The sequence below is a fragment of the Crinia signifera genome, chromosome 7, assembly GCF_055691185.1.
Source record: "Crinia signifera chromosome 7, ASM5569118v1, whole genome shotgun sequence".
Lineage (NCBI taxonomy): Eukaryota > Metazoa > Chordata > Amphibia > Anura > Myobatrachidae > Crinia > Crinia signifera.
The window spans coordinates 183,231,483-183,250,927 of NC_139223.1; the positions used below are offsets into that span (position 1 = coordinate 183,231,483).

The 19,445-nt window shown below is 45.8% G+C and overlaps 1 protein-coding gene across 1 annotated transcript in view; it reads left to right on the forward strand.

Annotated features, from left to right (window-relative positions):
* The window catches only part of SH3BP4 (SH3 domain binding protein 4), a 34,684-nt gene extending 17,426 nt beyond the window's left edge, over window positions 1–17,258 (forward strand). Inside the window, exons 2-5 of the mRNA XM_083154581.1 lie at window positions 4,419–4,616; window positions 10,068–12,421; window positions 14,166–14,354; window positions 15,830–17,258. Of these exons, the coding sequence (XP_083010707.1) occupies window positions 4,499–4,616; window positions 10,068–12,421; window positions 14,166–14,354; window positions 15,830–16,054 (2,886 nt within the window). The 5' untranslated portion in view covers window positions 4,419–4,498 and the 3' untranslated portion in view covers window positions 16,055–17,258. The remainder of the gene's footprint in view (window positions 1–4,418; window positions 4,617–10,067; window positions 12,422–14,165; window positions 14,355–15,829) is intronic.
* Window positions 17,259–19,445: the final 2,187 nt, after the last annotated feature.

Genomic DNA, 19,445 nt, shown 5'->3' on the forward strand with positions numbered 1-19,445 from the left:
GGTTTAGTGCAATTGGTTGTATACATACAAACGAACAATGGTCCAACAATATTCTGACAATCAAATTGAATGGGGGGGGGGTAGAGGAGGGGGGTAGAGGGGGGGGAAGAATGAGAATGAGGGTTATAATATTTGAATTTCAACTTGACATAAGATAAAGAGAGTTACAATTCCATCAGGTAAGGTGGATCATAGCATTCCTTAATCACACATGGTCACATCTTAATTTAAAACAACGGTGGGTATAAATACATGCTGTTGGTAGTTAGTTACTTGTGGTGGAGGAGTGGGCACAGACGGGATCTTAAGAAAAATCTTTGGTAAAGATGTGCGCTTGCCTGAAATCTTTTGTCCAGGACGGGCAAAAGATTTGGAGGCTATTTTATGCGCACATCTTATGATCGCAGATCTTTCTAGTGTGTGGGCACCTTCAGGCTCATACACAAGGGGGGATTTTCCTTAGACTGCATGCTGAGCAATGTAGGCTCGGGAAATCACCCTTGAGCTTCCCGGTAGTTAGATCGCCCATACACACGTAGCAATGTGTGTATGGGTGACCTGTGCTAACCAATGTTCTCAGCTTACAACACTGCCCATGTATTTGAATTCATACTGTATTTCATTGTTGTAACAGATACAACTGCATATTGTTGACTGTATTACTATAATGCTCAGTCCTTAATAAAAAACAAAACAAAGGAACACCGGCGATGTGACTAGATCTTTGCTACATGTAGTCATGATCTGAGTGATCGATAGTGACGCAGGGGACCGCGCATCGCCATCACTATGGGGCATACACACGGAGCGATTTGTGCTTAATTTCTAAGCAATCTAGTCATATCGCTTAGAATGGGGAACCTTCGGCCCTCCAGCTGTTGCTACATTTTTGCTATTTGGCCATGCTAAAACTGTTGCAGGGCATGCTGGGATGTGTAGTTCAGCAACAGCTGGAGGGCCGAAGCTTCACCATCCCTGGCTTAGAAAATGGGCTATTATCGCCCCCTGTGAATGCCCCTTTAGGGTAGCTCTGGGCATTACTAGAGCCTTACCTGCGCATTAAACGCACCTGGGATGTGAATCTGCTTGTTGTGCATTGCTCTGAATATTATTGCAGATACACAGTTGATGATAATTCCAGTGGTTGAAGCCGGAGTAAAGATCTCAGTAGCTCTTGTAGTCTGTCGTTTAAAATAGCTTAAACATGTAAGTAACCTATTAGAAGCTTGGTTTTGATATGCTTAATATAGTTCTATATATCTATATACTACAATCTGCCATAAACCAAATTGGCCAGACATGTACAATTTGCTAATAGTTGCAGTCTGTAGATTTGTGACAATCGGCCAATCCGGCATGGGTCATAGGGTCGACACTTTGAAATAGGTCGACGGGCCTAAATTCGACAATGGGAAGGTCCTACAGTATCTCACAGACGTGGCCAGCTCACGGCAGTTTCAGAACGTGTTTGCTAAATTAAATCTTAAAACGTGGCATGTGCACAAGGTTCTCTGGTGACCGGGAGGTTGTGTTGACCCAGTATTTGGGAGGGTGTGTGTGTGTGGTATCCATCAAGCTGTTCCAGCCATTGTTCTGCAGTTTCACTGTATGCGCATGTTATCCCCATGTTTATTGTTGCTTGCAGTTTCACTGCAGTTTTTGTTTGTGTGAAGTTTTCTTGGGTTTTAATCCCTTTTTTGGTTTTGTGTTTTGGTTTCTTTTTTTAAACTGTGATTTTCAAAACTGCCTTTGTGCTATCTGTAGGCCCCCGGTGAGTGTTGGCGTTTGTCTCCTTGTCTCCATTCTTTGTTTTCAATTGACTTTTACAGTACATTTAAATTCTCATCATGATAAAACCGACCATGATGCTATACATGTGCTCTGCTCCTGTACCCCTCATCTCCTGTACCCCTCATCTCCTGTACCCCTCTTCTACATACACTTTGGGGGATTTGGGCCCGTTGCACATGATTTTGATGCATCGGGCCGATTTTTTTTTTTTTTTTACTTTTGATCCAATGTGCACCGAATTGAGGGGCTGATTCAGTCCTGATCGCAGTGCTGCGAATTTGGAGGATCACGCATGTGCACGGTCCGCAGTGAAAACCATAGCAGTGCATACCTGCGATGCTGTGTGGGAGTATGGGGCCTCTATCAATGGTGCCTGGACTGCACATACACATAGTCTGCAATGTAAATGTGCAGTCCTTGGGTGCGAGCGTCTAAGGTAAATTTTTCCTTCACTGAGGCGCACGCAGCATGATTAACAGGTAGGGGGCGCTCTGTGGTGGTCCCCCTGTTTTTTTTCTTGGGCGTGCCCACAAAAACGGTGGGAATGCCCATGGAAACACTTGCTACAAGCAGCCGCCGAGAGACTCTTCGGTCACGTGGCAGCTGCGAGCGCCAGACAGAGGAGGAGAAATCCTTCGATGGGAAGTAAACAAAGGACTTTTCCTCTGTGCGGGCCCTAGCAAGTGAAAGTGTACCTGTACACATCCATTCGCAGCCCTGCACGTAGGCTTGGTCAGTGAGAGGGCGTGCATTTGGCGGGGTGGTGTAAACCTGCTCTCTGGGCTCCGAACACACACAGCCCAGCAAGCCAGTCAGTCTGTATCACCCCAATGTCTGTGTATCTTATGTTGCAATGCACGTCCCCCTCCCAAAGTTTAAACTGCACCCATCATCAATTTTCACCAGCTATGCGAACAAATGTTTATTTTCTCCCCTGACTTCGACCCAAACGTCAGTCGGGCGAATCCCCCAATGGCCGATCTAATTCGGCGAGTAACAGCGATCGGCGAACTACAAGATGTTGAACATCGGTGACTCGCTGATTCCGATAATTTTTGGATCTGAACCTGTTGACTTGCGAATTTGGTTTATTTTTTAAAAATCCGTTGCATGAGGTCTGTGTGCTATATTGTAAGCAATTCATTTCCTCACTTCCAGAAGACATTGTTATACATTTATCTAGACTTTAGAGCATATAGGTGTTATTTTTTTCGCTTAACCTCTGAATAAAAAGGAATTCCATTATCACCTTGCAGAGTGTCAAAGAGCTGAATCACTGGCATCAGAAGAAGTGATAAACTCGCACTTGTCATTTCCTCAGTTTTTTCCTGTGTTGAACCTTTTGCAATCGCACAATACCTTGTCACACTTGTGCATATGCTCGTTATAACCCGCTGCTGTCTGGTAGCAATGATAAAGTTGATAATATTGTGTAAACATGCGCGGCAGTTCTCTGTAAATGAAGCATGATGTGGCTCTATGCGCCTTGTTTTCCGTGCGTTCATTGGGGAAAATGTTTCATCACGTTTATACTTGTTTGCTTTTGCTAAAATTGTTATCTTAGGACTGTAGGACTAGTAATTCTGCCAGTCTTGTAATTGGCATATATGGCTGCTTTTGCCTGCTGACTGTTTACATACTGGTGTGTGAGGGTTATAAAAATATCACACTTTCTCAATACCTCATAAAGATAAGACTTCATTCACTTGAAATCTCTTGCCTGTCTGTAAATTTGCTTAGCTGTCTTTAAAGTTATGAATCACAAAGGTTCTGTGGCTGGCTGACTTCAAGGCAGCATTTCCCTTGGTTTTAATCAGCCCCACAACCTGTATAATTCATGACTGCCCTGATTTTAAATGGATAGTACGGTAACCCCTATTAACGTTCCCCTCAATGGGCAAATGTTAATCTGTAATTTGGGTGGAACCATAATAACTATGTTCCAATTTTTTTTTCTTTTAATTATAAAGCACATTATGTAGTGCTGTTACAAACAATGTAATCACACACTTTCAATTATGTAATTGTTTATTTAGTACTCTGCAGTTTTTCATGTCAAATTGTACTATGTCAACATGGTTAAAATAGCAATATGCAACATGTTGACACCTGCACCATGATTAAAATCCACTATCCTTTTTAGTACCCATCTGTTACTTTTGTATATGTTTCCCACCACCATCATAACATGCAATCAGGATACATTTATTTTTTGCCCGTGGTGTGTTGTCCAAAGAGAAAAATGTTGCCCTATACCTCGTTTAGAACATGATGGTGGCGTTTGTGGATAGAGAGTAAATTTACTCTTTAAATGTCTTGTATAGAAGGGTGGTAATTGGGTACAATTAGGTGTGCACTGACCCTCATGTTTTGATCTGTATTTGTGTTTTTGGTTTTGCAAAAGCATGCTTATAGTATATGTTTTGGACCAGTAGTGCTATGTTGCTAACAACATAGCACTAGTACTGGGTTGCTGCCCCTGCTTTTCTATCATACAATTCATATTGTCATTATGGGGGAGCATTATTTTTCATGGAAAGTGCAGTGTGTATATTTCCTATATAACGCACTATTTATTTTCAGCCTGTTCGTTCATTGCTCAATAAGTCTGTATCTATTCTCCACAGCTGCCTCCAATTTCTGGTGATCACAGAACGGACTTCTAGTAACAGGACATGTTGCCCTGAGGGGGAGAGGTGACTTAAAGATGGCTGCTCAGAAGATTCGGTCTGCTAACACCAATGGCCTTCCTCGCTGCAAGTCTGAGGGGACGCTTATAGATATTAGTGGCAGTGCACCAGACCCAAGCCTTAATGATGTCAAAGGTGAGCTTTGCAATGACTATTGGCAGATAAGCAATTGCTTATTCTTGTGGTGAGCTCAGTTTGACTTTGTGAAATACTGTTTATAATAATTCTATCTATAATCTATATATTGGAGATGGATAACTCCATGCTACGATCAGGACTTGCCGTTACATCAATAAATCCAGGTGATGACCGCCTACATGTTATGTCCTGAAGAAAGTGAAATAAACTGAACTATTGCTGCACGTAGGTGGTCTTCTCCTGAATTAATTAATGTAACCCTAAGGAGTAAATTTACTAAGATGGGAGTTTTGTTAAAGATGGGATGTTTCCCATAGCAACAAACCAGATGCTATGGGATGTTTCCCATAGCAACAAACCAGATTTGACTTATTTGTTTAGCACCCTCTAGAAGATAATCGATAGAATAATCTGGTTGCTATGGCCACATCCCATTTTAGTAAATTTACCCTTAAATCCCATGTTTTGGAGAGAGATAAACAATCGTCTTCTCTCATTTCTCAAACACAGCCTAGAGAGCATGCCAGTTAGGAGTTGATTGGCTGGTACTTTATCTCTCCCCAATTGGTCCAAGTACCAGATATCTGCCCCATGGTGTTCATTGCATTGTTATACAGTTTATCATTTTGGATGAAATTTAATAGGAGGAGAGATTCAGAAAGTGAGAGATTTAGTAAGAAATCTCCAGGTTTTGTTTTTTTAAAGCGGCAATAATTTACACTGCAAAACCAGTGTGATTTTGCAGTGTAAATGATTGCCGCTTTAAAACAACTGGAGATTTCTTACCAAGGGGGAGATTCTCTAAGAATCTCCGCCCCCCTTCGCCGCCCATCGCATTTATAATTATCGCATATGTTCTAACATATGCGATAATTATAGCAAAGGACTGCTCTTGCGTTAAGAGCTGTCCTTTTGCGTTGAGAGTCGCCGGGTCCCAGCAGGTCCCTCCCTCACACACCCGGTGCTGCTGCTGCGCCCGGGCTCTCCTCCTCCCTGCACCCGGAAAAGGGTCAGTGCAGGGAGGAGGTCACAGGTTCGGGCAGCACAGCTCAGGGCTGCCCGGACACAGGTGAGGGGGGGGGAGGCGATATGGGGCGGCGGGGGTCTGTGCAGGGTGGCGGTGGTCGTTGCGGGGCGGCGGTGGGATGCGGTAGAAGCCCATTGGCTTCAATGGGGCATCGCCAGATTTTTCTGGCGATGCCCCCCGCCGCGTTAACCAGGCGGGGGATACTTACAGCATCCCAAAATGCGGTAAAAACCCCCATAACGGGGTTTTTACCTCATTTCTTGTTTAGAGAATCTCCCCCCAAATCTCTCCCTTTCTGGATCTCTCATCCAAATAACTGTCACCCTAAGAATGCATAGAATATTTTAGCAGAGCACTTTCAGTATTCATGTTTACTCTGTGGGTTTTAAATAAAGGTAGCGCGGTCCTACTGCAGGTTGTGTGATGGGAACAGATCAATGTGTGTTTGTCCTTAAACAGGCTTCAGAGAGCAGCACTCTCTGTACCTGGAGGCGTACCAAGGTTAGTAAATACATCTAGATTAGGAGAACTGCCTTTTAAAGGACTACAACCCCTACTAGAGGAGTTGGCTAATTTAAACAAGTTACTAAGTACAGCACTGAAATGATAGATGTGCCTTCAGCTGATCTGTATATACCATGGATATATTTGTTCTATGAGGGAGGTGCAGCAGTCTGTCATTATTCCATTAGAACGCCTAGTGGGCCCTACACACAGAGCGATATTCAGCCACTTTCTGAGAGATTTTACATAATTTCACTAGATCGTTCAGAAAATGGTTAACAATCGCTGTGTGCATAACCCACACAGCGTTTCTAATGTGCGGCCCCGCGGGTCCCTGATTTATCCAGACCTGCTGGATAAATCCATAATGGTCGCTCAGAAGGCCCTGCACATGTGTGTGTGTGTGTGTGTGTGTGTGTGTGTGTGTGAGTGGTGGCCTTCTGAACGACCACGGAACCCCCCCCGGAGCCACCCTGCCTCTCCTGCCATCTATTCTGCTCTGTCTGCCGGCTGGAGCCTGGAACACCCACCTGCACGGGACTATGTAAAAACAGGACCCGGCCTAAACCCCGGACCGGACATCAAAATTTGCAGTCCAAAACTTGTAGTGTCTGGTCCGGGGGGTGTCCCGTCCGGGGGGTGTCTTATACGTGGGTCCCTGTGATAGCTATCATCAGGGGGACATGGGGAAGGGGAGATTACAGCCTCCCTGTGTGGTCTGGTCCGTCCAGTCCGGACCATACAGGGAGGCTTTATTCTCTCCCTCCTTCTCTCCCTGGTGACAGGTGTCACAGGCAGACCCCCAGACAGGACACCGCCCGGACGCTACAAGCTCCGGACTGCAGATTTTGATGTCCGGGGTCTTGTCCTGGTCCTGTTTTTACCCCCACCTGCACCGTGCTGCCCCACTCTCCTCATGCGTGCTCCACTATGACCGGGAGACCCGGGCGTGCTTCCTGCTGGATGGCGCGGGAGTCTACACCGTGGCTGCTCTCATTTACGCAGCGCTCTGATCAGGGCAGAGAGGCACTTCACACACCCCCCCCCCCCTCCTCTGACACTGCAGCTGTGGGCTGCCGCAGCCTGTGTAAAAGTATGTGAAAGCCCGGCACCGGTGACAGCGCACTGCACAGGCAGCTGGTCGGAAGCTCCCCACAGGCAGCATCATGAAGCTTCTGTCATGATGCTGCCCACAGTATGCCTGCAGCCACGCACTGATCAGCTCCATGTGGGGACCCATGCTGTCAGACTGGAAGACATGGAGGAGGAGCTGAGAGGTGGGAGGAAGGTAACTCACTACTAGGGTATATAAATGACACTATGGTTTGCATTATGCATTAGTGGCTCTACTCTGCCCATTATGCGTAACCGCAGCTACTGTGGGCATTATGCGCAAAGGGGCGCTAGTCTGGGCATTAAGCATAATTGTCGCTACTGTGGGCATTATGCGTAAACTGCACTGCTGTGGGCATTATGCGTAAGCTGCACTACTGTGGGCATTAAGCTTAAGCGTCGCTACTGTGGGCATGATGTGTAAGCTGCACTGCTGTGGGCATTAAGTGTAAGCATTTGTGTGCATTATGCGTAAAGGGGCACTAGCCTAGCCATTAACCATAAATGTAGCTACTGTGGGCATTATGTGTAAGCAACCATCGGCCGGGGGTTCAACGGAACGGCCCGAGCCATCCCCTTTCTTCCAGAGTTTATATGTTTGTGGGGGGACCTTTTGAGAGATTTTAAATCTGTCATGCTGAATCTCCCATTATGAATCTCTGGCACAAATCTCTCTGTGTGTCTGTGTTTTTTAAGTCATCCACATTTAGCCATTTGTTTCTAGAAAGTGACTGATAATGAAGAAAAATAGTTTGCTTTATAAGTCAATGCAAATAGAAAGCGAATCCTCTGAGGTTCTGTCAATGCATGGAACATATATTTGTATATTTAGTGGCTTGTTTATATATGTAACCTGTATATTAGTTTTTGTGTTTCTTTTGAAGGTCTCCAAAAAATAGGCTGGTGTTCATTTCGCACCAAACTCCTAATGTGGGTTATTGCCGGGGCAACCATGTCACGGTTAGGACTAAATGACCCGGGTTGTATTACCTGGGAAGCCAACCTGGTAGCTACCAGGGTCAAACCCGGGACCGACCTGCTGTTTGAATAGTGTGACCCTAAAATTATACAGAAGGGTTACACTAAATGTATACAGAGATCCAGATCAGACACTTGGAGACTAAGTAATCTCATAATCTCCAAGAACCGGCAATAACCTGGGTCCAGCCTACGGTGTTAATGGGGTTTCTATACGTTGTGATCTGGCTTGAAACCGTGTTCATTTACCCACGTTAGACCCAGGTTTTTGTGTTATTATGCACCTCCCAGCTATCCAGTTTTTGGGCGGACAGTCCAGGTGCATGGACTACAAGATGGGTGTGGCTCATACGCAACCGTTTCATGTCGAAATGTTGTTGATGCTAAAATAAAATTGGAATTAACTCCGATATAATCTAACTATCTTCTTTTCTTTTTTCTCTCTCTCCCCTCCCCTTGTGTCTTCTTCTATATCTGCTTAAACCTTAGTAAAAGCACTAACTCATTTATTTTATACTAGTGTTTTTGGCCTGTCATTTGTTGCGTTGCTAGCCAGCTCCACTTTCTTCCTTATCCACTCCATGGCCCTTATTCTAATTGAGTCGGACCTCTGCTTGTGCGGTCAGACAGCCGCTGTTTGCTGTTTGCGCATGTGCAGAGGCGTTTCTGCACATGTGCAAAACCTCGCACATCTGAACACGATGAAAATGATCGGTCGGAACCATCCAAGCAGGGGGTGTAGAGGGGCGTGAAGGGATGTTTGGGGTCATTACCATATGCGTACGCCCCGCGTTTCATGGGTGTTCCCATTAAACCGCTGGGCGTACGTATGGTAATGCGGCCGTGACGCACATGTGGGGGCGGACATATGACATAGCCGGATGCCAGCTGCCCGCCCATATCCCTGCTTTTATACGGAAAAATGTCAGAGTGGTCTGGAGCATTCGGTGCTGCCTGACCGCTCGGTCCATCATTCAATGGTCGGCGACCATCGGAGGATGGGGGAGGTTCCCACAGATGGGGGAGGAGTTCACATGAAACATCCACTCACGGTCCATTCGCTCTGCGTCTTACCGCATTCGGACGGTGTGAGCGATCCGTAAGGTAGGCGGATCCACTCGAGCGAGGAACACTCGGTTCCTGTCCGAAATACGCATCCGTACGAATCAACTAGAATAAGGGCCCATGTTCTCTCTGATCTTATTCCCCCACCCACCTGTGCCTTTTGGAGTTCTCTCATGCTGTTTGAAACCCATTCTGGCACCTCACCCTTTGATAAATGTATTGACACCCCCCCCCCCCCCCCCCCTTATATGTATACTTGATGGCAGTCAGTGATGCCAAATATCTATGTTAGTATTGTCTTCATTTCCTTCATCACGGGACAGACGCTGAAAGTTGTCATGTTATCTAATCTTCTGGCTACTACCCTTTTGCAGCGATGTATCCAGCACTGACTTGTATTTCCAGAAACACTTTGCAAAGATTACAGTAAACAGGTTCCACTTAAAGTGTTTGACCATCCCTTATCTAAAAAGATCTAGAAAATGCAGCAAGTATCTGCTAAATGTGACCCTAGGAGTAAATATATGAAGATGGGAGTTCTATTGAAGATGGGATGTTGCCCGTAGCAACCTCTTAGATTATATCTATTGTTTTGTAGAAGCTGCTAAAGAAATAAGTAGTAGAATTGATTGCTATGGGCAACTTGGTAAATCTAATCTTGGTAAATTTGCCCCTAACTGTCACTGTTTTGTAGTTTCATTGTGTAACTTTGCCTGGTGGTATTGCTAATTTAAATTTTTTTCTTTTTTCGCCCTTTTTAGTTCTGTCACCAAGCTCCCTGCGCATTGATAGTCCTACATCCCTGGAGAATGTAAAGGAGGTTGTAGCTATCAAGGATTATTGCCCCAGCAACTTCACCACCCTTAAATTTTGCAAAGGAGAACACCTCTACGTACTAGATACATCCGGAGGTGACTGGTGGTATGCACACAACACAACAGAAATGGGCTACATACCGTCTGCCTATGTGCAACCCCTCAACTATCGGGACTCCTGCCTTAGTGACAGTGGTATGATTGATGGACTGCTGGAAAGTGTTGATGAGGGTGTGAAAGAGCTGGATCTCTTAGGTGATTGGACTGACTTCCTCAACCAGAACACGGTCAAAACGAATAACCCCTTCTTGCGGCCTGCTGCCTCAAACCCCTTTTTGAATGGGCCTGTAATAACACCGCAAAGGATTCTTCCAGATTCTGGGAATTCAGTGGATTTACTCCTATTTGACCCATTTGCTCCTTCTTCCACAAGCTCTACGGAAACGAGTGCTGATGTGTTCTTAGATCTGTTCTCTCATGCCAACCAGAAGGATGTGGTGGAAGAGCCGGCACCTGTAAGGAGGGACAATCCATTCTTCCGGAGCAAGCGTTCCTACAGCCTCTCCGAGCTGTCGATCCTCCAGGCAAAGTCTGATAGTCCAGCCACGGGCAGCTTTTTTGCTGGTCTCAAGTCCCCAGCTCCTGAGCAGTTCCAGAGCCGGGAAGATTTCAGGATTGCCTGGCTCAATCACCGTAAGCTGGCCCGGTCCTGCCATGATCTGGACTTGTTAGGCCAGAACCCTGGCTGGGGTCAGACTCAGCCTGTGGAGACAAGCATTGTCTGTAGGCTAAACAGCTCGGGGGGTGCCGTGCAGCTCCCGGACACAAATATAAGTATACATGTTCCAGAGAAACATGTTGCTCCTGGTGAGACGCAGCAGATCTCCCTGAAAGCCATGCTTGATCCTCCATTGGAACTCAACAATGACCGGTGTACCACGGTAAGCCCTGTCCTGGAAATAAAACTTAGCAATATGGAGGTGCAGAGCTGCCTCACTTTGGAGGTAAAGGTCTCCGCAGAACTGCGCAGTAATTTACCTATTGCAAGCATGGTGTCGTTAAAGTGCTTGCGGAGTGATGCAAAAGAGGGCCCTTACACCATGTTGCCACATGCTTATACATACGGGGACAATGTTCAAGTGAAGCTGGACAATTTGGAGCCGGTTATGTATGTTGTTATGGTGGCACAAGCCCAGGGTGTTGTGCCACCTTCCACCGTGTGGGACTATATTAACAAAAAGGTTACAGTTGGACTTTATGGCCCCAAACACATACATCCATCCTTCAAGGCTGTGGTTGCCATATTTGGTCATGACTGTGCCCCAAAGATCCTTTTGGTCAATGAGGTATGCCAGCAGGCTTATGGGACGGCACCAGTGTCCTTACAGCTCTGGGGAAAGCAGCAGTTTGTACTTCCCAGGCCTCAGGATCTTCAGCTTTGCCTTTTTTCCAACATGACAAATTATCGGGTGGAGGCTGGTGACCAGGGCAAGATGGTGCGAGGGTTCCAACTTAAGCTGGGCAAAGTTAGCCGGTTAATTTTTCCCATCAGCTGCCTTGATCCTGCACAGCTTTCGGATTTCACTCTTCGGGTGCAGATTAGAGATGAGTTGGGTAACATCCTGTCGCAGTACTGTGTACAAACTCCACAGCCCCCTCCAAAAACTGGACTTAAATCTACAGGACCAAGAAGGTTTCTGAAGAAGAAAGAAATTGGGAAGATAGTCTTGTCTCCTCTGGCAGTAACCTGTAAATACCCAACATTTCAGGACAGACCAGTAACCAACCTGAAATATGGGAAGCTACTAAAGACTGTTATGCGACAAAGTAAAAACGCGTATCTTCTGGAGTACAAGAAGGGAGATGTGGTAGCTCTCCTGAGCGAGGAGAAGATCCGATTCAAGGGGCAGCTGTGGACAAAAGAGTGGTACATCGGTTATTACCAGGGGAAAGTGGGCCTGGTTCATGCCAAGAATGTGCTGGTAGTAGGGAAAGTGAAACCAAGCTATTTCTCGGGCCCGGAGTTGACTACGAACACCCTGCTAGAACAGATCCTGCGCCCTTGCAAATTCCTGACCTATATCTATGCCTCAGTGAGGACACTACTGATGGAGAACATTGGCAGCTGGAGATCCTTTGCCGACGCCCTTAGTTATGGAAATCTTCCTCTTTCCTATTTCTGCCGGGTGGAACTGGACAGTGAGCCTGAGAAGGTGGCGTCCGTACTGGAGAAACTGAAGGAGGAGTGCAACAACAATGAGGGCAAGGAGAGGAAATCCTTCCAGAAAGAGCTTGTTTCGGTAAGATAAACCCCTAACTGCAAATATCAGGGTTACAGATTCTTTTTGTACTTGTATTGTGAGTTAAGCTGTGTTTTTAAGTGTGGTAGAACATTTTGCTGGTGTGTAGCAGTAGCCTGAGCATTGCATATAGCATTTTATGTAATCAATGAAACCAGCAAACCTGTTGACAATATAAATGCAAGGCCAATCTCTGCAATCCACAAGAGGTTTTGTAGCATTGTATAAGACCTAGGACATACAGGTGTGTCCACATGCATCTCTCCTCCATGCGATACAAGTAGTGTTCTACATAACGCATGAGCTCCATGTGACTCTGTAGTGTTAGCCATTTTTGTGACCTTTTTTCCCGTTAAATAGGGTTTTATTTGTAAACCGTAGCCTTACAGGATATGCGGCATGTCTATATTCGTCGTGTGACTGCCGCTGTATCTGCATATAGTGTTCCCGCTAGGCTGTTTTTAAAGGGCAAAATGCGCCCTGGTGCCTGCCCCAACTGCTTGCACGGGGAAGGCCAGTGCCGCCTTAGACGGCGATGCCCGGAACTTCCCCGGCATCACGGCACCTTCGTCCCTGTAGTGACGGCATCACGGCACCTTCGGCGGGGCCGGGCCCACCCCCTGTACTGACTGTGCCGGCCGGGCACGCCCCTTTAGTAATGGCGTCGGATGGGCCGCCCCTTTTCATGACATCGCGGCCCGGGCATGCCCCTTTTGTGACGTTGGCGGCCAGGGACTGCCCACAAGTGTGACGGCAGGGCCCGGACCGCCCCCCGGCGCCCTGTCCGACCAAAAAGCTAGAGTATAACAAAATGGATGCAAATAACAAAATGGAACATGAGTTTGTTTTCCTGGAAAACCGTGTCACATAGCATTTCGTTCCCAAATAAAGCAATCCTGCACATGGTCAGCTTCAAAAGGTGATAATCAACCAGCCAATTGGCTCCTAACTGCCATGTTACAGTCTGGGTTTGAAAAAGGACAGGTAGGAGCTGGTTGTTAATCACTCTCCCATTTTATCACTTTTTGAAGCTTGATACATCTGGCCCTAAATCTAGACATGCAACATCTCATTTTAATCAGCAGAAACTGCTTGTGTGTCTTATTCACCTTGTTTAGCAATTAATATTTCTATTTAATGGAAACCGTTGCAAAACCAATACAGAGTCGCACCACTAGAAGGGGCTGTTTAACACGGAAAAGAGTAAGATGTATGTGATAAAATACGAAAGGAGGCTAGTTGTACATGATGAAAATGATGCACCGTCATTTGCATTAGCTGATTGCACCCACCCATTGGCAGCGTGCGTCAGCAACTGCATCTAAAGACACCATTGCACTGACTGCAACACCCCCCAGCCTCTGGGTACCCTGCACTTACTCCCATACCTCCCTGCGGTAACCACCAAAACTAGATCGCTCTGCCTTGCAATGGGATGTATGCGCAGTGTGACTTGGATGCATGCACAGGTGGAAAACATCAGGCGCTTGCATCCTGGGTCGACCCGGCTTCGGGATAGTCTGCCCATATTGTTTAAATGATGGTGAACATTTTTTGTTTAACACATAATGAAATAACCTACAGATGCCGCACATGACCCTAGTAGTAATATAGAGCATATGCAGTGTATAATTTGGGTAATTTCCCTATTCTACCATAAGGTATAAATATATTTATGGACTCCGTAACTCTGTGGAGCAGACAAGGCCAGTAGTAACTGATCCCAACTCTCCGCTCCTTCTAGGCTTTGCTGAAGATGGACTGCCAAGGTCTGGTGGTCCGCCTGATTCAGGACTTTGTATTGCTCACGACGGCGGTTGAAGTCGCTCAGCGCTGGAGGGAGCTTGCAGAGAAACTGGCAAAAGTATCGAGACCGCAAATGGATGGTTATGAAGCACCCCATCGCGACAAAAATGGGCTCCTGGATAGTGAGGTAAGAACGATCAGCATGGAGTGGAGGGCAGAGCCAGGGCACAGCGCCTATTTATTGCAGTGCGAACCCAGGATATTCCCGAGTTGGCACCATTCACAATGCACACAGGTGCAATGTCTTCAATGCCGGCGCTTGAAGATGATATCCTCTCCAAGCATTGGGAAATCCGCTCGCCGGGACCCCCGCAGTGCCTATGCCATGCTGGGGGCAAGCCCAACACTCAGGAAAGCTGCTAGGCTGCCCCCAGCCTCACTCTGGGCCAGATGTATCAAGCTTCAAAAAGTGATAAAGTGGAGAGTGACAAACAACCAGCCAATCAGCTCCTACCTGTCATTTTTCAAACCCAGCCTGTGACATGGCAAATAGGAGATGATTGGCTGGTAGTTTATCACTCTCCATTTTATCACTTTTCAAGCTTAGTACATCTGGCCCTCTGTGAGGTGAATGGACGCCGCACACAGGCATCCATTCACCTGCTCCTCAGCACCACTGCTGTATTCCTAGTACAGCAGACAGCAGGCCCTCTCCCAACCTCCGGACTGACCGCAGGAAGCTGTGGTCGGGAGGTATGGGCTCTCCCATTGATGTAAAGTGGTCCCTGGTCAGATGACCCAGGTAACCCATTTACACTGCTCCTGAACAGGGGTAGAACTTGTGTTCCACCCGCAACATTTCCCAGTTTGGATTACTGGGTCTTTGGACCCAGGTTGTTTTTAAGGGGCCCATTTACACTGAGACCTGACCCGATTCAACCTGTCAATAAGCTTGACCCAGGAAATTAGCTTTGTTTAAAAGGGTCATAGGAGGCCAAATTAAACCACTGAAGAGTCTAAGGCTGCTGCCTTCTAAACACAAAATTTACCTACCAAATGTTTTTCAATAGAGGACCTAGAATCCCTGCGTAGTGCATGAAAAGTCCTCATTGCTTTGCAAAACTGTTTTACAGTCTGTCTGTGGTCAGACTCATGAAAGCTATGAAACATACAGGCATTGCGTCTAATAAATTGCACACCGCCATATGTCTTCTGAGGCAGGAGGTGCTATAAAATGACTTTATTGGCTATAATAGTCATTCAGTTAATTATAATCGTTCTCTGGATGGAAACACAGTACTCCTCCAATTTCACAGTCACCCCACCGTACTATGTTATGACTTATGGCCAGATTCAGTAAAGCATAAAAGCAAGTGCTTTTGTGTCTGGAACAACTTACCGGGTTGCTTCAGCGCTTGAAATTCACTCATTACCCCTATTCTCCATCTTCACAAACAAGGTATCTTCTTTATGGCATCCGAGAGCCTGCTGACACTGTACTGCGGGGGCAAATGCTAATTATGTCCTCCTATGTAACTCTATTACGCATGCATGCTTTCTTAGGAATGGAATGTTGCGGTATGAAACTAGCCCAGAACAGCGGTTTAGTTCCCCCTTACTCGGTTCTAGGTCTTACTAACTGTCACATTCTTTCTATTGCAGGCCATGTGGAAACCAGCCTATGACTTTCTCCTCACGTGGAGCTCTCAGATTGGGGACAGTTACCGGGACGTCATCCAGGAGTTACACACAGGGCTGGATAAAATGCGTAGCCCCATCACCAAGAGGTGGAAGCATCTCACAGGAACTCTGATACTTGTGAATTCACTGGAGATCCTGAGAGCCAATGCCTTTAATACACAGGAATATGAAGACTGCATCATCTAAGCGTAGCACCAAGTAGGACTGATCCAGCCAGGGGCGCGACAGAGGTGGAAGGGGTCCATTTTTAAAAAGTAATTATTGAACATAGAGATGTGCAGCCTGGGGCCGGACATGGTATTGTTCATAGATGCATTTCAGTCCCATTTGTGACATGGCACCCGTGAGCGCCCCCTACTGCTCCAAGGAACTCCGTCATTGGTACAGGAGAAGACTTCCATGAACATTGGTTAGATTTGCACCTTGTTTTAATCCATGCAGACAGACCTTGTAATGAAGTGTGTGCACTGGCTGTCCCTGGATTTTAGGCACCGGTTCGTTCTTGTCTACTATAACCCTGGGGTGTGTACAGTGTAAATAAGTCACGGGGTGGTTTAGAAGACAGAGATACACCTCTATTGTTGTCCTGACTACTTGTCTTTGTTTCTGGTTCCTGGACAAACACATTCATATCCCATCACCTCCCCTCTCCCCCACCACTTTTTATAGTTGTGTGACCCCACACGGGATTGATTGTGCTTTATACTTCATCGTCTGCGTGGGACATTTTATATGGCTGTACCGGTGTCATTTTGTTACCATGTGTTTTTTATTTATCTCTGTGGCTAAGTATAGCCATATGTACATATGTAATTTAATTCCGTGGGCCCTTGCCCTGAATGTGCGCACAGCATCTGTAGGACAAATGTGCCTGTTACAGCAATAAATGAAGAGGGGAGGGGCTTAATATCGCTCCAGGCGTTCTGTGGTGGGGTCCGAGACCGCCAACTCACAAATAGAGCAGTCTCGACTGGTTACCACTTATACCGACTTTGCCTGGATACAATGAAATCTAGTTTTGGGTGAATAAACCTTTCCCTCCTGAAGCTCTCTAGTCCTTGGGTCACTAGGACTTGTTAAGGTTTTTGCTGTGCCTTCTATCTGTTTTTACTAATGTGATTGTGTCACTGATCCCTGTTAGATGCATCTGCTCCCGGTTAGTGTCTCATTGTTCCTGTCTTTTATCACATGAGGTCTCATCAGCGCAGGAAAGGGGGATAAGTACCATTTTCCACTAAGTGGCCATCTTTGTCTTGTAGAGGCGGAGGAAAGGGATCAGGCAAACCTTCTTCTCTTCTAGGTCTTATTGTTTTTTATTTCTGACAGATTTCTAACTACCTCGCATCCATTTCACATAAGTCTAATAAAACCCGAAGGTCAAAGAACCAAATTTCGTGTGGGTGTGTTTTTTTTTTTTTTCTTTTCTTGTTTGTTTCTGTTGCATTCTTCAGAGTATTGAGGTCACTTCGATGACCGGGGCTTATCCTCACCATGGATAAGGATATAGGGCTCAAGGAGAGTTTAGGAAATGTTTATAGCTGAATAATCTCTTCTACGGCAATGGCGATGGAACCATTTCATACATTTAATGCCTAGCACGACCTCTAAATGGGCTTTCTTTTAAATGAAAGCACCGTAGCCTATTGAAGTCCAATTGCTGGCCTTAATACCAAGCTTGTAAATGGGAAAAGGAACCCAATGTTTACAATAACTAAATATCCATTAGAACAGGCATGTCCAAATGACGGCCCTCCAGGTGTTGTGAAACTACAACTCCCATCATGCCTTGCCAGAGCTTTGCTATTAGGGGATGCTAAAACTATGGCAAGGCATGCTGGGATGTGTAGTTTCACAACAGCTGGAGGACCACAGTTCGGACATGCCTGCTCTAGAATACACAGCTGCTAGGGGGTTGGCATTGCGGTATTTTGCACTCTGACCCCGATGTGTTTTATTGAGTGAACACAAATAAACGGAGACCAAGGTGTGTCCCTCGTTGACCCAGACAAAGGATCACCTTTGACGTAAGGAGTCACACTAGCGTTTTAAACAACATGAATGGGTAATTTATCTAGGGCATTTTCTATAAAAGTATTATTGATGTAGTCAAAATACATGGATATGTGTCTAAGTTTTTTTATAAGTAATAAATGTAACTCACAACAGCTGCTGTGATGCGCTGCTTCAGATCGTTTACACTTACAGGAAGTGGAGGAGCAAGAAATCACAGCTGGGAAGGAAGGTTTTTTTTTTTTTTTTAATGCTGTTTGTGATCAGCATCGAGTGAGCAGCTAATGCACAATGTAAGCAAAATGGCTGCTAGAGTAAGGCAGAATTAGCAAATACAAGCTGCTAGTGTTGTAAATATGTGTCCTGCTGTATCGGAAATTGCGATGCCAAAATATTGAGGCGCAAACATTCGCATCGCAGACCAGTCCTGTTAAAGTAAATGAGAGCTGGGCGCAGGCCGGCTCCCATTGAAGTCTATGGCCTAGTGAGAACCTGCGTACTCTTTGCAGCAAGGATATGAAAGGACACATCTGTACAGCATCATTGTAGAAGTATGAATACTTGTTTATGATAAGGGAAAAGTTCTGCGAGGCTATCTGTGTCAGTGGAACAAGTGGCTTGTGTCCATGACCTAGGCGAAGACGTCACAGAGTAGAAGATTAATTTCACAACAGACTATATGGAAAATGGGATTATCATATTGAGATCTGCCGTGCAGAATATTTGTAACTTAATCATTACAGACGTACACTACATATCCATCTATGCATTTTGACTATCAATAGTACTTTGGTTTATATGAAAGTGTCTTTCTTTTAAAGTAACCATCTATTCTACAGCAATGGGTTCCCAACTTTCTTAAATCACGGCACCCTAGAGTATCAGCACTTTGTCACAGCACCTCTAGAATAATAGTTTTTTTTAGTTCTACATTTGGAAAACAAATATTCAGTAAGTTTGCTTAGCGGTCATCCTATTGGCCCGTACACACTAGACAATGTGTGCAGTGAAAGATATTGCTGAACAATTTCCCTTGAACTCTCCAGTGCCTCAGATAAATGATATTGTGCATACACACAGAGTCTAGTAATATGCAGCTCTTTGCGGATGACTTAGCCAGTATGGAGCTGCATGTTCAGATGGCAGAAATCCTCGTTAACGACCCCTGGGAGCAATATTGTTAAAAATTGCCCAGTGTGAACGCACCATTTAGGGCCAGGTGTATCCAGCTTCAAAAAGTGATAAAATGGAGAGTAATAAACAAGCAGCCAATTGGCTCCTAACTGACATGTCACAGGTTGGGTTTGAAATATGACAGGTAGGAGCTGATTGGTTGGTTGTTTGTCACTCTCCACTTTATCACTTTTTGAAGCTCAGTGCATCTGGCCCTTAGTGTCAGTTCTGTGCTGGTGTACAGTTGTGCTTCTGATAGGCCACATGTTTTATGATTGGCAGCCACTAGCACTGGTTTTGCCGATCATGATCCAGAACCAAATCAAATTAGTTATGACCAAAGTGAACAGGAGGAACTGCTGCACTCCAGGGTGCCTCGCCTGGTATGAGCCAT